The sequence below is a fragment of the Kogia breviceps genome, chromosome X (genome assembly GCF_026419965.1).
Source record: "Kogia breviceps isolate mKogBre1 chromosome X, mKogBre1 haplotype 1, whole genome shotgun sequence".
NCBI lineage: Eukaryota > Metazoa > Chordata > Mammalia > Artiodactyla > Physeteridae > Kogia > Kogia breviceps.
Window position 1 is genome coordinate 102,072,858 of NC_081330.1, and position 18,340 is coordinate 102,091,197.

General features: G+C 40.1%; 1 protein-coding gene across 1 annotated transcript; it reads left to right on the forward strand.

Moving 5' to 3' along the window:
* The first annotated feature begins 4,035 nt into the window (after positions 1-4,035).
* DYNLT3 (dynein light chain Tctex-type 3) lies at positions 4,036-15,041 on the forward strand. The gene is made up of 5 exons (XM_059050030.2): positions 4,036-4,206; positions 6,667-6,708; positions 12,028-12,151; positions 12,809-12,886; positions 13,170-15,041. The coding sequence occupies exons 1-5, from the start codon at positions 4,177-4,179 to the stop codon at positions 13,244-13,246; spliced, it is 351 nt and encodes a 116-aa protein (XP_058906013.1). The 5' UTR covers positions 4,036-4,176; the 3' UTR covers positions 13,247-15,041.
* The last annotated feature ends 3,299 nt before the right edge of the window (positions 15,042-18,340 follow it).

The following is an 18,340-nucleotide window of genomic DNA, read 5'->3' on the forward strand; positions in this document are numbered from 1 at the left end:
AAGTAAAAGAGAATTCTCTAGCAGACTGCATTCTGATTTCATCTGCAACCTAGGCTCTCCTGGTTCTACAGAAGGCTGCCTTTGGACTTGAAATGCATCTCTTTCCTGAATCTTCAGGTTGCTGGCCTTCCCCATCAGATTCTGGGCTCACCAAGCCTCCACAATTGTGTAAGCCAATTCCTTAAGATAAATTCCTTTCTCTATATACACACATCCTATTGGTTCTGTTTCTCTGGAGAACCCTGACTCATACAGGGTATCAGGAATTAGATCCTCATGAAATAAATCCTTAAATGTTCATATTCTGAGGAAGTTCATGGATAATCTTCCTGCTGAGAATCATGAGGCATGAGTAATTCATAGCATGAGATGACATCATGATTACTCACATTATCACCAGAGGGTGAAATGCATGTGGAGGGCAAGGCATTGGGGGTCATGTTGTTGTAGCATAGTACAAAAGTACTAATAAAGATTGGAGAGTCACCTGGAATCTTATTGTAACTTTGGAAAGCACATATAGGGAAAACAGAAATTAAGGGTGATGAATATAAAATTTAAAACATGCACTAAAAAATTAGAAGGCCTCCAGGGCAGGTTTGCCAGAGTCCCTCATTTCCCATAATTGTACAACATCACATTGAACATTACATTACAATGGTAATCACTAGGTCCATATAAATGCAATAGATGTGCAGTTGAAAATGTGCTGCTTGGGCTTCCCTGGTGGCACAGTGGTTAAGAATCAGCCTGCTAATGCAGGAGACATGGGTTCGAGCCCTGGTCCGGGAAGATCCCACATGCCACAGAGCAACGAAGCCCGTGCACCACAACTACTGAGCCTGTGCTCTGCAACAAGAGAAGCCACCGCAATGAGAACCCCGCACACCTCAACAAAGAGTAGCCCCCACTTGCCGCAACTAGAGAAAGCCCATGCGCAGCAACGAAGACCCAACCCAGCCAAAAATAAATAAATAAATATTTTTTAAAAAAATGTGCTGCTTAACACATAGAGGTGACCCATCAACTACGGTATCATTCTAATGTGAGAACAAGTTGGTCGTGCAACCACCTGAAACCAAAAACATTAGCCATAATTTGTGTCCTACATATAAGATGGTGGAGTTGGAAGAGGCTCAAGTAACATGAAATAGTTGTGATAGTCTCTGCCTCTGTAGCTGGTCAAGAGGATGAATGTTGAGGGCAAACGTGGTAGACCGTTATCAGGTTCCTGAACTATTCATTATGGACTCCCCCATACCCACCTCCCCAACACACATCAGTGTAAATAAATCCTTACTGAATTATTATATTTTGAGTGTTCCTCTGCTTCTTCTAGAAGATCTGATTAATAAGTTCTTCGATCATTTTTGGAAGATCTTCAGCTATTATTTCATCAAATATTGCTTCTGTCCATTCCCTCTCATCTCCATTTGGAACTCCAATTATATGCATTAAACATTCTCATGGTGTTCCTTTTGCCTCTATGATTTCTTAAATATTTTATATTCATTTATGCCCCATTCTGAATATTTTCTTGTGACCTGTTTTTAAAATTTCACTAATTAAATCTTCAGCTTTGTCTAAACTACTATAGAACCCATCCTTTAAATTTTCAATCTTGGTTATTGTGTTTTGCACTTCTAGAAATTCCATTTGGATATTTTTCATACTTTCCAGTTCTTTGAGGAAATTCTTAATATTATCTCAAATACACTAAGCACATACATTTTAAAGCCTATTCTGATAATTCCACCATCTAGATCCCTTGTTGAGTTGTTCCCATTGTCTGTTGATTTAGGATAATGTTGTTTTGTCTCTGTATGTGCCTAGTTATATTTTATTGTGCATCTGATGATATACGTGAACAATTATGTATCTAATTTGAGGCCTAGGATGATGTTTTCTTCCTCCAGAAAGAATTTACATTTGCTTCTGGAAGTTGGCTAGAGGCATTAGCAATGCCAGATCACCTTAATTCAATTTCAGGAATTGAAGTGATTTAAAACTGAGCTTCAGTGCCTGCAAGATCAAGTTTTATTGTTTGACACCTTTTCCTAGGGTGTAATCCTTGGATTCTCAACCCCAAATATGATTGTTACCAAAGATCTCCTCCTTGGCAGGGCATGGAATCTGATTATTTTACCTCTTGGCTCATAAGCAAAAGGCTTTGCATCTTCTATCCCCACAGGGGGAAAATATTTGTCCCAAATGCTCTGCTCGTGCGCTTCTAGGTTGCATGCTTCTCCAGGTCTTAGATGCATAATTCTTCCCCATATTATTAAAACTCCAATTCCTTTGAGCAAATGCTTATTATATTTTGCACAACCTTCCTAATTGGCAGTGAAAGGGTTAGTTCTAATTACTTAGACCACCATTACAGAAGCCTTTAAATATAATTTGAATGGTTTATAAAATGGGTCTAAATGTTTTATCAGTTACTTCTATGAAGAACACTTCTCAACAATCTATTAAGATTTGGAGGAAAAATAATTATTAAAATCTCTCAAACAGAAATTGCATATAGCTATTTTAAGCATAAATCCAGATATAAAATATTATTATGAAAGCAAGATTGAGGGTCTCATTAAAAGATTTGAAAGATTTCATTTGGAAGTTTTTACAAATTAAAATTTTTACACCTTTTTAATTTTATTTTTTCCTTAAAATTATATAACTTAAAGAAAATATTTTTTAATCAAACACCATAAAAATACCCCAAAGCCCCTCTAGTTCACTCCAGTGTATCATGCAAATATTACTATCTTATATATATGGACCACAGCATGAAAATAGTTGGTAAGGACTTTCCTACCAACAATTATTTCACATCCCTTTTTCCTTTCCAGTAGCACTCTTCACCATAGAAGGTGAAAATACCAAACATGTGTTTTCCCATAGGTCTTGCCAAGGGAGGAATCACATGACTGAATGTTGGCAAATGGGAGGGACCTCAGGAGAAGACTCCACGGGACTTCAAGTAAAGATTTGCCTTCCTAAAATAAATTGATCAACCCAAGTCAATGTCCATTTTCTTCATTGGATGTGATACCTTCATTCTTTGTGATACCAGAACTGCTGCAGCCACGTGTGGCCATGACTAAATATTGCTGATATGCTGAGGATAGTAGAAATGGAAAGATGGAAAGCACAGAGACTCCAAAAAGTTGTTGAGCAACTAAACCAACGTGGAACATCTCTACCTCTGTATTTCTGGATATGCCAGAAAACAGATGTCCTTAGTATTTCAGCTCATCGTACTTGAATCTTCTGTTACTTGCAACCAGGATACTAACTAATAAAGCTATGGTGGTTTTAAAGCATGGTCCCCAAATTGTTTGACACTTGTGCCATTGAAAGGTAGGCAGCTTCTAGAAGCTGGAAAAGGCAAGGAAATGGATTCTCTTCTCGAGCCTCCAAAGGGAACGAGTCCTGCAGACTCATTTTAGATTTCTGACCTCTAGTACTGTAAAACAATAAATTTGTGCTGCTTTAAGCCACTAAATTTATGATAATTTGTTACAGCAGCAATGTACTTTCTCTCCTACAAGTTAAAGTTTTTTTGTTTTTTTGTTTTTTTTACATAGTCATGGAGAAGGAGGGGTGTAAGAGCATCTGCTTCAGGAGTTGTAGTACATACAGCATCTCATTGATTCTCACAACCAGCCATGAACTAGGTGTAATTTTGTTTTCATACGAGAAAACTGAGGCTGTGGGAGCTTAATTTTTCCAAGTGACATAGCTAGTAAGAAGACAAATCAAAGCAGCTTGTTCACCATTGCATTCACTACACTTATTTGCTGGATGATGATACACGAATATGTGCAAATAACCATGGCAGTGGGCACTCTTAAATACTGCAGAGTTTAGACGGACTGACACTAGGCCACCCCATCTGACCCACACCGGCACAAATCCCAGCTTTTTAACACCCAACCCTGGTTTCCAGAAAGGTTGGGGGTAACAGAGAGACACTTCCAGTCGCAGGAATCCTGCGGGAGGGTGGGATGGGAGTGGGGGGAGGGCAGGAAGGTGGTAACGCTGTGACGCAAAGGCGGGGCCTGCGTGGGGAACGCCCCGGGCCATAACCGGGGGGCGGGGCCTCCCCGGGGCCAGTACGCGGCCGTGTAGCTAGACCTTCCCATCCCTCAGCCCCCTAGGAGAGCTGGCGCCGCCATGGAGGAGTACCATCGCCCCTGCGACGAGGTACCGCCCCTTCACCTCCCGCGAGCGACCCCCGTCCGCCTCGGCGCTTAGTCTTGGCCGGGTGGTCTCCCGGCACCCGGCAGCCCCGGGAGTTGGGGTGCGGCGTCCTCCGAGCCCGGGTCCTCTCCTCGGGGCCCGGGATCCGCCCCGCCCATCCTCGGCTCCCCACCCCGAGGCCCTGAGGGTGGGCTGAGAGTCGGGGTGGCAGGGGCTGCTGGGAGCACAGGGGGCTGGCAGTGGTGTCGGGACCTAAGGGTGGAAGGCCTGCCTTGGGGTGCGTGGGGTAGGGATGGGGTGGAGGGAGCCGCCGGTCTGCAGGGCGGGCCTCGGGAACCGGTCTTCCCGGCTGCTTCCTCCGCCCCTTGGTGTCCCCAAAGCAGGTGCGGCATCCCCGCCAAGCGAGGCCCTGGTGGCAGAGCCGCTCCCGCTCCCGGGCACTCCCGTCTGGGTGGTTTGGAAGGAGGCGCCTTATGGATTAGGAGCCCTTGCTTACTGACTCAGGCTTCCCGAAGCCTCACCCGAATCCCGTGATGTCATCCGTCATCTCCCTGTTACTGATGGGGCACTCTGACTTTCATGGTGGCTAAGTGACTTGCCCAAAGTTAGAACTGCCAGGAATGACAGATGCTCCATTTGAACCCAGACCTCTGACTACACAACTACAACTCTGGCTTCACTTTAACCACGATGAGGATGAGGCCTGTTGGATCCCAGGATAACCTGTGACATGGCAGTATAAACAAAGATATCTTCTGTCCACTGGTAGCCACAGGTGAATGGTGCGGTGAAGTAAAAGTAGGCAGGCACGTGGTGGAGGTGCAGCATAAAATGGTGTATCATTAGGCCCCTGAAAGGGGCTTCTGGACCGTTCATCTTTAGGATGTGGGCTTCTGCAGAAGCTAAAACCACCTTTAAATTCATTACTTCTATGCTGCAGGTGGCATACACACTTCAAGGTTAGTGGTAAAGTATTCTTATTTTAGAAATTGAAGCACAGCAATTTCACCCTCAAGAAGCACTAGTCTGCTGACTCCTAAGAGGTTCTGTACTGCAGTACCCCCTAAATACCTATATTTAAAAAGAAATAAAATTACATGTGTTACCATGGCCACCCAGTACAACCTGATTATTGGGTGACCTTCCAAATTGAAGTGGAATGGACATCCCATTTCATTTGTAGACCACTTTTGAAAATAGATAAGGACCTTATTTGAAGGTAAAATGACCATTTTAATAGGGGCAGTTGTGACACCTGTTTTCATGATATTTCTGATTATTTAGGGTATTTTCATTCCTTTGTTGTTGGGGAATTATGTGGTGTAATTAAATGAGTTGAAAATATTTTAAATCTGTACTCAAGGTGATATTTAGTTTCAGAATTTACTTGGTTTTTGAACTGTTTTGTTGTATAGTGGGATTAACAAACATGCTGATGTCATACAGCACCTAAAAAAACGTCTCTATGGAAACAAATCATGTACTACCTGAAGTGCTTTGGTTTAGATTGCAATCTTATCACGTAGCCTAGTTCTTGACTCTAGGACATTTCCTTGTCATTAATGGTTGCTTTTAACTCAAGCTTGTATCAAGCCACTCCACAGGAAAAGACTAAGTTGCCAGACCTGTTATGTGATAGGTCTATATACATTATAGGTCTAACATATTATTTATATGTTATAAAGTGACATTAATTTGGAATGATCAAGTATTTTCATAACCTTTAACTCAGAAAAGCCACATTTTCGCCAAGCATAAATTAAAAACAAACTTGAAACTTATCTATTCAGCATTCTTTTCTCACTCCCCCTCATTCCCACTTAGCTGCAACTATTTCCTGTGTACTGATAACACATCCTTATACCCACCTCCTATTTCCTGAGCTTTCCAATCCAATGATCCTCAATCTCTGGTGTTCATCAGAATCACCAGTAAAGCACTTTTTTTTTCTTGTGCTGTCCATATCTATTTAAAATTTTTTAAATTTTATGTTGGAGTCTAGTTGATTTACAGTGTTGTGTTAGTTTCAGCCGTACAGCAAAGTGATTCAGTTATACATATACACATATCTATTCTTTTGTAGATTCTTGTCCCATATGGGTTATTACAGAGTATTGAGTAGAATTCCCTGTGCTATACAGTAGGTCCTTGTTGATTATCTGTTTTATATATAGTAGTGTTACATGAGTAAAGCACTTTTTAAAAAAACATAGTTGCCCAGGCTCTGCCTCAGAACTAATCAATCAAAATCTCCATGGAGGTAGGTGGGGAAAGCATTTTGCGATTTTAAAGATGATCAAGGTAGGATTCGTAGCCTCAGTAGACTCAATGCCCCTTTTCACTGTGGTCTCCTGTCACTAAAACCTGTCTAGGCCAGCCTAGGTTATTCTGTGTAGCATCATAGCTACCCGGAAAAGGAAGTCTGTGTTGAAAACAACTCTATCTTTTGTCTTCCACCTTCAGGTCGGCTTCAATGCTGATGAAGCCCACAATATCGTTAAAGAGGTGAGTTACATATCTGGTTCATCTTGAAGATTGATGCATTGGTTGAAATTTTAAAAAGCTGTGTTTTGACTTTCAGCACAAAGTTAGAAACATTAGTATTAAAGCAAGATTTTTCATATTTATTCACTAATTCTTTATAGGGGTGCTTCTATGTTTGTTATGTTGGATGCTATCAGGCATCTTGGGGCTTACCCTGAAAGGGATATTTAAATATTGATCTAGAAAACTGGTTTGCTGTTTTCTAAAACTGATTCTGTCTTTTGAATAAAAGAACTTTTATTCCAGTGGGGCCAGATATTATTTTAAATGTTAATGCCCTAAAAGTATACAGGTAAATTATATGTATAGTATAATAAACATATAATTATAGTATATACATACATATATATATATATATCAAGTAAATAAAAGACCCTAGAAATATCTGCTTTGGTTATTGTATGCTTTTTTTTAGCCCAATATAACTGGAAAAGTAGGGACTTCCAGTGGTTAAGACTCTGCACTCCCAATGCAGGGGGCATAGGTTCGATCCCTGGTTGGGGAACTAAGATCCTGCATGCCGCATGGCATGGCCGTGCACACACACACACAAAGATTGGAAAAGTAATCACTTAATATCTTTTAATATCTTTTAGACACTGATATGACGGTAAATCAAATTCTTCAGAAAAATATTTGAAATATGATATCTGGTCCTTGTGTTAGGCAAATAGACAAGAAGTTCTCTTTGGGACTTAATGTTGGCAGGGGAACTTTAATTATTCTAGTGGTATCACATACAGACTAACTGTGGGTAAGGTATTTATGAACACTTTTAATAGTCCTGAGTCATTTTTAACTGTGCCAAATCCTAGAAAAAAATAAGCTGGCCTGGAAGGCAGGCTTGTATTGTGGGCATGGCTGTTGCAGCCTGTGCCCTAGCAGCAGGCCCCAACTACCTTTAGGCTTGCCTGGATTGGCTTGCCCTCTGGGCACTGAGCACTGTCTCAGTCCTGGGACGATGCCTTACTTGCCTGAATGCTTAGGGCATGAGCTCACCCAGAACTCACCCAGGGCTGGCCTCGTAAAACTAGGATCAACCTGAGGTCTGAGAGAGCTGGATAGGCACCTGAAAATCCAGCCATATTTTAATAGTTCAAAATCATGTATTAGAACTTTGTAGCCAGGAATATATCATTATTAAAACAAAATGCAAATGTTTTCGATACCTTGACAATGCAAAAGCACAAATGAGGGCAACTAGGGGTGGAAGAAGGGATGGAGGTCACGGGAGGGCAGGAGTGATAACAGCCTCAAAGTGGAAAGTCAAAAGAGACTGTCCTTGGTGGATGGAACATGAAGCAAAGGATGCTGGGATATTGGAGGAATCTTTTAAATAGTACCTTCTTCTTTACCCACATTATGAACCATATGAAAAGACCAAAGAGTTAGTAGAAAGAGAACCAAATATCACCTTTATTATTGATAAAAACTGAGTTGGAGATTGTAGCTTATTTTGCTAACTCCCTACCTGTTCAGTTCAGACCTTGGAAGAGGCATCCAAGGGAAAGTTAGAGTCAGCAGAGAGAAACACTCAACCAGCCTGGTGCCTGTCATTGGTCTGGGTGAAGAGGGAAGGAGAAACCAAATACCCAAGTCCAAGGCATTTGGGAGATTGGCTCTCCCAGATGAGAAGGGTACCAACCAGTAACTCACTCCACCTCCATGGGGAGGAATAATAACAGGTGGGACGAGAGGCCAGGGATGATAAGGAAAAAGTCCTCTGCGTGGAAGGAAACATCCGGAGTAGAAAAGAAACATGCTCCTATAGTGTAAATATATTGAAGTAAAAATAGCAAATTCATTATATTGAGGGACGTGGGGAGAGGGGGCAGGAGGTGGCAGGTGGTCCTAGGGAACTAAATTTTCATCTGTCATAGCAGGAACTCTAGGGATGTTGTCTATAATTCATAAATCAAGAAATAGTGGGGCTTACCTGGTGGCGCAGTGGTTGGGGGTCCACCTGCCGATGCAGGGGACGCGGGTTCGTGCCCCGGACCGGGAGGATCCCACGTACCGCGGAGCGGCTGGGCCTGTGAGCCGTGGCCACTGAGCCTGCGCGTCAGGAGCCTGTGCTCTGCAACGGGAGAGGCCACAGCAGGGAGAGGCCCGCGTACTGTAAAAAAAAAAAAAAAAAAAAAAAAGAAAAGAAAAGAAAATAGCGATATAAACATTATTTAGATATGTGAGTGACCCTTAAGAGATAAAAAAAACAGTTGTACCCTAAAAGTGTTTCTTCTGTGGACGGGGTCTGGGGATGGGAAAGGGTGGGGAGGGGATTCTTATTTTTCATTGTAAGCTCTTCTGTTCTGTTGGATTTTTAAACCCACGTGCATGGGTTACTTTGATGGTTTGTTCAGTTAAAAGAACCATGCTTCTTAAAATGAGATACACATATTGAGTGGTGGCTAGGAGGTCCTAGAAGCCACTGGGTGCATTTTTTTTTAATTTTTAAAAAATTATTTATTTATTTAGGCTGCGTTGGGTCTTAGTTGCGGCACGTGGGATCTTTCATTGCAGCGTGCGGGCTTAGTTGCCCCACGGCATGTGGGATCTTAGTTCCCCGACCAGGGATTGAACCGGTGTCGCCTGCATTGCAAGATGGATTCTCAACCGCTGGGCCACCAGGGAAGTCCCCACTGGGTGCATTTTAGAGCATCAATTTTACTTACAACAGGGAGTTAAGTAATATAAATAATTTAACACCATTTTCAAATGAAAACAAATTGGTACATTATGGAGTCAAAAGCAAGCTTCATTTGAAATTTTCATATAAAATATGAGACTCGAAAGACATCTCAGGTTTGCCACAGCTGGCTTTCAGGTACCTGTGATTCCTCTTCCCTCTCCCCCTCTCTTCCCGTGAGCCAGCTGTCTTTGCCATTGAGGCATTTGAAAGGTGAGGGGGTGGGGAGGGGGGGGGGGAGGGAGGGAGGGAGGGAGGGAGGGAGGGAGAGGGAGAGGGAGAGAGGGAGGGAGGGAGAGAGCTCTTTGAAAACATCTCAGCACTTCCCAGATGATTATACAGTTTCAGCAGGCATTTCTGTTTTTCTTATCTTTTGCTGATCTCCTTATTTTCTTACAGTCCTTCCTCTGAGCCCCTATGCTAATATATTTTTCCTGCTGAAGTGTTAGAGCCACTCACTTATTGGTGATATGCATATGTTTTATTTATTGTCAGTAATAGAACTTGCCCACAAATTTTCATATAAAAAGTGAGTTACAAATGGAATTAACTTGGAGCTTAATCTAAAGTATATTTGACTCAGGATGCCCAGAGAGTATATCAAAGCCAGGATTACTTCAACAACAAACATGTATTGAGTGCCTGCTACGTGCCTGAGTTCCGAGTTTGGCCCTGGGAATACAGAGCAGGTTAAGGACCTCATTATCTAGTGGGCCTCCTGGTTAAGTGGTAATGAAGAAGGCTAAATGTTAATTAATGGTAATTAGCAGGGCTATTTACAGTGGCATCCACAGGCCCCTGATATTTCTGTTGTTTGGAGCAGAACTTGAAGCGGTCCTATTAGATAACCTGAAAGTAAACAAGGGCTAGTAGTTTCCCATTAAGGTACAGCAGTCTAGGGAGAGGAAGAGGTTTCCAAAGGCCGTCAGCTTGGGAATGGTAAAGTCAGGATTAAATCTTTGTCCCCGTGACCCTTGGGCCACTGACCCTCCTAACTCTTCATATTACATTCTAGGAGAATAATTTGAGCCACGTTGTTACTTTCTTCAACCCCTCTAAATTTAATTTCTCTTTTTGCGTTTTATGATTAGTGAAGAGCTTATACTATCCAGCTTAAGATTCCATATTAATTAGTGCCTCTACTATAGTCCAGTTGTAGTAGATGAAAGCTGCACGCATGCACGTGTGTGTCTGTCTTACTAAGCTGGATTCTATAAATGAATTGAATGAGTGCTTTATTCTCCAGGCTCCATCACTTGAATAAAAAATAATAGCAGCAAAATAAGTCAGAGAAAGACAAATGCTGTATGATCACACTAATATGTGGAATCTAAAAAAATCCAAGCTCATAGAAACAGTAAAATGGTGGTTGCCATGGGGTGGGGAAAATGTCGGTCAAAGGGTACAAACTTCTAGTTATAAGATGAATAAGTTCTGAGGATCTAATATACACCGTGGTAATTATAGTTAACAGTACTGTATTGTATACCTGACGGTTGCTGAAAGTAGATCTTAAATGTTCTCAATACATATACACACACACACACACACACACACACAAACAAAAGGTAAGTATGTGAGGAAGTGAATGTGTTAACTAACCTTATTGTGGCAATCATTTCATAATATAACATGTGTCAAATCATCACATTGTACACCTTAAACTGACACAATGTTGTATGTCAATTATATCTCAATAAAACTGGAAAAAAATAACAGCAGCAATAATGATAATGATGTAATAATATCTGTCATTACTTATGTGTTTACTCGGTGGCAGTCACTGTGTTTGAGCACACGGCTTTCCTTATCTCACCCCATCCTCACAACAACTTGATGAGGCTGTTATCCCTACTTTAAAGATTAGGAAAATAGGGGTTTCAAGAGATTAAGTCACTTGTAAAAGGTCACACACCGGTGGCTGAGGTGACCTTAAAACCTAAGACTGTGATACTAAACCGGTGCTCTTAATCAAGTATCAGAAGTGGATGCCGGTAAACACCGTGGAAAATTAACTTTCTCTTTCTAAAGTGCCTAAAAACTAGCGTTTGTTGATGATTTACTTTTAGTGGCAGGTGTGCGTATTGTTTGATAGCTAAGCAGTTACATAATATGAAATAGGATATAATTATTGTACATGAGAAATATATTTTTAAATTGGTCTCATCCTTTATTTCTAGCATCTGAAACCTAGTTCAAATCCCAGCTGCTTCAAAGCCATTCTTTAACCAATTGTTATCACCCTTTTAAAATCTCCACCCCCCCATAATCCTTTTATGACATGACTTACCACACTTGATTAGTCTTCCTTGTATTATAGAACTCTTTTATTAGCTTCTCTGCTAGACTGTTAAGTTCTTTACAGTAGAGGCCATGCCACATTTATCTTTATATGGCCTGTAATATCTCATAGAGTGAGATAATGCATGCGGAAATGCTTTGAAAATTCTACAACAGAGATGATGCATAATAAATATTTAACAGATGCATATCTTGTAAGATGTTTTATTAGGTTATAAGTGTATTTTATGTTTTGAATAAATTTTTTGCTGCGATATGTATATACTTTGTTTAATTGTCCTCTGCCCTTTTAGTGTATAGATGGGGTCTTGGGAGGTGAAGATTATAATCATAGCAACATCAACCAATGGACTGCAAGCATAGTGGAACAATCCTTAGCACATCTGGTTAAGTTGGGAAAAGCTTATAAGTATATTGGTAAGTATCGGTGTCCTTCCTCACTAGTTTACTCACCTTTGTTCCTGTGGTTTTTCTCTGAATTTACAGAATGTAAATGAATGATAGACACTCAAGCTGGATACTAATAGGGGGTGAAGGACTTCTGACTTACTCATCACAAAAATAATCTGTGATAATACCTAAAAGATGGAGATCTTTCACAACTCAAAAGCAGTTTGAGCTCCCGCCAACCATCTACTTGTCTTGGTAGCATCATCTTTTACATTTGCATCGATTATCTTCAGTGAAATTCCCTTAGGCCTACTGTCATCCTTTCATTAGTGCCATGCCTCCTTACGTGTAGGACTGTGAAGTGCCACACAACACTTGTAAAGTGGAATAGTTTCTTTGTTTCTGTGTCTGAATATTGCCCATGGGACAAGGCACATAATTTCGCCCAGATTTTTCCTGCAGTACAGTCACCATTGGTTATGGCACTGGGCAGCAAACAGACTGGACCCAGTGGGGTCAGAAGCGTGCTGGTAAATAATCAAGATGAGAGACTTATTTTTTTCAATCCATTCGCTGAATGCTTTGTTTTCTGTTATTTTTATAGCTTTTAGAGGTCCGAACTCAGACACTTAGATATGTTTTCCTTTGTTTGTAAGTGTTCTCACTGTGCAACTTTATTTTTAGTGACCTGTGCGGTGGTCCAGAGGAGTGCATATGGCTTTCACACAGCCAGCTCATGTTTTTGGGACACCACATCTGATGGTAAGAGACTTTAAGCTGATTCAAACAAAATCCAACTTCTAGCAAAGTCAAATAGTGTACTTGTTATCAAATCCTTAATTATCTCTAATTAAATTCCCACAAGACTTTATCAACAGAATTGCTTTGTACCTAGTGACAAGTATGCCATCAGACAAATAGGAAATATGAAGATTTAACAGATTGCAGGAAATATGATATTAAAACCTATGAAAAAATATATATATTTCCTGGTAATTCTGATGTTTTGCTGGTATTTCAAAGTCCTTTTCTTGTGTGTTTTCAGGAACCTGTACTGTAAGATGGGAAAACCGAACCATGAACTGTATTGTCAATGTCTTTGCCATTGCTATTGTCCTGTAACAGGCTAAAAATGTTCGACCAAAACCATTAACAAGAATTTGTCACTGTATCCTTTCTAAAAAGAGTAACAGTTACTTATTCGTGTGCTAGATGACAAGTGTGCAATATGCTTCAAAACTATCAACAAAAACTGAATAGTGCAAGCAAGCAATCTCATAGGAAGTTGGCAGATTATCTCATATTCCATATAGCATCATTTAAATAGGAAAACCTCAACATTAGCAAAAAACAAATACAGAAATATGGCATGACATGAAAATACAATCTTATATTTATACCGGCTTTTCACTAATAATATGTACCTAAGGAGATGGGAAAAACCATTCAGATAATTAAATTCTCTTTCAGCTAGAAAAGTTAACAGGGATAAATATGTGAACAAAAGTACTGCAAGGATAAATGTGGAGAAAATGATAATAATTAGTTAACACTTCTTAGTTTTTTATTTCTCCTTCTTAGTTGTACATATGATTTAGTGGAAAGTAATTCTATTCTTTTTTTTTTTTTTTTTTTCTTGGCCGTGCCACGCAACTTGTGGGTTCTTAGTTCCCTGACCAGGGATTAAACTCATGCCCTCGGCAGTGAAAGTGCAGAGTCCTAACCACTGGACCACCAGGGAATTCCCTTAAATCGGCTTTTTAAATTTCAAATTCTTATTTACATTTGAGGGCGAATTAAATCAGGTAACCTGAATTCCCTAGGTAAACAAAATTAGTTACAGTGTATGATGAAAAGTATATGACTCTAACAGCTGCCTTACACTTCATTCATTCCATGTGTTACAAACATTTACTGAATGTCTGTTATGAGCTATTTCTCTGCTAATTATAGTTATCAATATGCTGTTCAAACTCTAAGTTTCTTTTGGTACCTATTCAGTTGGACAACTAACATTTATGTTTGGGAAGGAAAAAAAAAGCTGTTTTACAAGAGAGGAAAAAAGTGAATCTGGTTATCCAGGTAGAAGTAAGCAAATGAAAAGCACTTATTGCTGACAGAATTATAGATGAAATTTTAAGAACTGCTCCTAACAAGCAAAAAAATGCATAAAATATGCAACTCTTAGTTAAAGGCCTTATTAGCAGTATAATATACAAGTAGTAAATTTTGTCATTGCTTTAGTTACAATCATCTGTAAATAATTTTAAATACTTATTATGTGAGGTTCAAATTGAGTGAAGTGTAAATTAAACGTATACAATCATTAGCAGGTTATTGAATATCTCAGGGCTTATGAAATATAGTTAAATTTATTAAGAAAATAAAAGATGAAAAATTAGGGTACACAGCTGGCCACCAAATGCAAAGTCAATTTGCTATTTAACCTTGAAAACAAAATCAATTTTGCATATTACCACTAACACTAATACATATAGGGAGTGGAACCATGATTCATTGAATTCTGGGGGGAAAGAAAAGCTTAGTGTTGACAATATTAAGATAGTATTCTTCTAGGAATACTATGTGCATGTTTGATATTTTGCTGAGTAACAGTAATTGTTCAGTGTGTAAGAAGAAGATGAAGAAAATACAAGGATAGAGTTTAATGCAGTGATCTACATTTTGGGCACGTCAGAATTTATCAGTCATTACCTTTATGTTAGTTTACGCTGCTGGCTTTTGTGCCTTGAAGATTATAATAGTGACCAAAATACATCTGTGCAGTTAAGGCTCGCTTTTGATTATTGTTATTGAAGCCTGATTTTAAAAGAATAATAATCAAAAATACCTCGTGAACTTGCTATCTGCTCTGTTTCTAGTTAAAATGTAATAAAGATTATCTTCCTGCACTGTACGTTTGCTTCCGGATGTTCACTGAATAGTTAAAGAAATGGCATTGTCTTTAAGAAATTCTAAATAACAGGAATGAGGAAGAGAAATGAATGTCAGACCACATAGATACACTGTACAGAATAAATGCCATTAAAATAGCAACCCGAACCCAGTGTTCACCATTACAACATAAATAACAGCTCCTATTTTATGCCTTTTATTATTTTTAACAAAAAGTTATTTTAAAAAGCAGTATAAAATATATTCTGTAACTATTTATTAGCTTTTTTTTTTTTTTTTTTTTCTGCGGTATGCGGGCCTCTCACTGTTGTGGCCTCTCCCGTTGCGGAGCACAGGCTCCAGACACGCAGGCCTAGCGGCCATGGCTCACGGGCTTAGTTGCTCCGCGGCATGTGGGATCTTCCCGGACCAGGGCACGAACCCGTGTCTCCTACATCGGCAGGCGGATTCTCAACCACTGCGCCACCAGGGAAGCCCTATTTATTAGCTTTTAATAACTATTTTTTGGCAAGGAATTTTGTCCTATTTGTCAAGTTGCAATCGAGTTGTTGCTGGGGTTTTTTTTGTTTTTAATTAAGGACTTTAAGTATGTAAAATTAGGGTATTCAGATTTAAGTACTAACTCGGATTTTTGTAAAGCTATAATATTATGTTTGTAAAGTACCTGTATACAGGCCTAAATGATGGCAACATCTCATTACATTTTCTGTGGTAAAAAGTACTTTTTTGCTCTTCTTTCCACGTTGGGTGTTATCTAATTATTAGTCACTGAAAGCATTTTCAGCACCTACAGTCATCATCACATTTTTAAGGTAATCTTACGATGCTGTGGATTATATTTTTAAAGCTTGAGTAAAATACCTTGTCTATCCTTGATAACAGTTTGTTAAAAGTGGGAGAAAAATCTGTGATTTTTTTTTTTTTGTCAAAGGAACTAGGTCTTTTTTATAGCAGACACCAAAGCAAAGTTTGAGAGATGAATTGAAAATTTCACTCCATGTGCTACAATCTACCCGAGGGGAACTTGTTTTATAATCTAGAAGGTGGAGCTATACTTGTGGCTAAAGAGGCTTATAGTTTCAATGTCTAATAATTCAGTAAAATTGACCTTTGCATATTTACTAAATTCCCTATAAAAGGATCTTAAGCATTCAGCCCTTACAAGATTTAGATAGCCACCATCAATATACATTAACCTCAGTGGTCCAGGAGATTCTAGCCCACCTTGTCTAATTGCAAATCCCGTATTTCTCACTGTGGTCCCACTCAATGTCACCCCATGTCATCCTTGGATATGCAGGATATATTGACAATCCAGGCCTAAGTAGACAGTGGCCCCTAACTGCTTCATAAAGAGTATCTCTTCCCAAAATGGTCTCTAAGGATCTCAGAGTTGAAGCAGGAACTTTGTACAGACGCTCGCAGCACCACCGGGATGGTATGTATCTTCCCTATGGGACACAAAACGTGGGCAACTATCCCCACTCTGGGATGCTTTAAAGGTGAAGCCTATATGGGGAAGTTTCTTTGCAGTTCTGCCTAACCAGGTCAGGGAATTTGATGCCTGGGCTTATCCAGTAATGTATATTCAACTTTCTTCATGCCAAAATAAACCTTTTTATTTTACTGAATGCTCTGTCTTTTTAGATATTTTTATGTATGCCCACTTCTAACTTGAGATTTTTTTTTTTTTTGCGGTACGTGGGCCTCTCACCGTTGCGGCCTCTCCCGTTGCGGAGCACAGGCTCCGGATGCACAGGCTCAGCGGCCATGGCTCACGGTCCCAGCCGCTCCGCGGCATGTGGGATCCTCCCGGACCAGGGCACGAACCCGTGTCCCCTGCATCGGCAGGTGGACTCTCAACCACTGCGCCACCAGGGAAGCCCTAACTTGAGATATTTGAGTCTGGGTTTCTCAGGGCAGAGTTTTACATGAGACAGTATTATTACTTAATGAAAGTTCTGTTATTTTCATCCCTATAATGCCTTATGGAGAAGATCTCCGTGAAAATTAATAGATTGTATCATATACCGACCTTTTCTTTTTTCTTTTTTTTTTTTTTTTTGTGGTACGCGGGCCTCTCACTGCTGTGGCCTCTCCCGTTGCGGAGCACAGGCTCCGGACGCGCAGGCTCAGTGGCCATGGCTCACGGGCCCAGCCGCTCCGCGGCATGTGGGATCCTCCCAGACTGGGGCACGAACCCGTGTCCCCTGCATTGGCAGGCGGACTCTCAACCACTGCACCACCAGGGAAGCCCAGCCGACCTTTTCTTAACCTGTAATTTTGTAGGCTAGGAATTTGGATTAAGCTGCATGAGCTAACATAGGCGCTCATGGTTAATGCTCATATAGAATACCACCCCAAATGATCAGGACTAGAGTAGTGGTCTCTGAATAATTAAATTAAAGCAAACTTGTTCTGTAAAGGGCCAAAAAGTAAATATCTGAGACATTATAGGCCTTTGCAACTACTCAAGTATGCTGTTGTAGTTTGAAAACAGCCCAAGACAGTATGTAAATGAATGGGCACGACTGTGTTCCAATAACACTTTATTTACAAAAACAGGTGGCAGGCTGGTCATAGTTTAACAACCCCTGTATTAGAGTAAGAGGTGTTTCCTAGCCACTTAAAAATCATACCTTAATAATTTGAGAACTTTTTTTCTTTTTGTTGTTCTCAGTTATAAACAATGGAACACAAAGCACTTTTATATGTTATGTTTTCATTATCTTGGACTCAGAGACCTTACCAGTAAACCAAACCTGTACTCTGCTTATTAAAAGAAAGAGGAGCTACAAATCAACTTCTCCAAAACTAAAGTTTTCCTTTTTTGATGTATATCACCTAACTTTTCACAAGTTTACAGATAATTTTATATCTTATTATCTTGGAGTTCATTTTACAACCTTAGTTTAAGGAACGTTATTATAAAAAGGTTAATGTTTTGTTATTTACTGATTTTTGCTTTTTTTGTGGCTAAGATGGACTCTATTCTACCCAGAGAATCGCCCATGCATACTGGACATGGCAGTCGCCCATTCAATGCCTCCTCTTAGAAATCACTCACTCACACACACACACACACACTCACACACACACACACACACACACACACGAAACTGCACAGTGCACAGATGAAATGACCCTGCCCCATAGTTTGGGGAAGTAGATGCTCTTTACCCAGGAATGGCTACATATTGCACTAGGCATAAGCACCTGACCCAATGATGGTTTATCCATAGATTGATTTTTAATCCATGAGGTGGCTGGGATACATTAAGCCAAGCAAAGTATTGATAG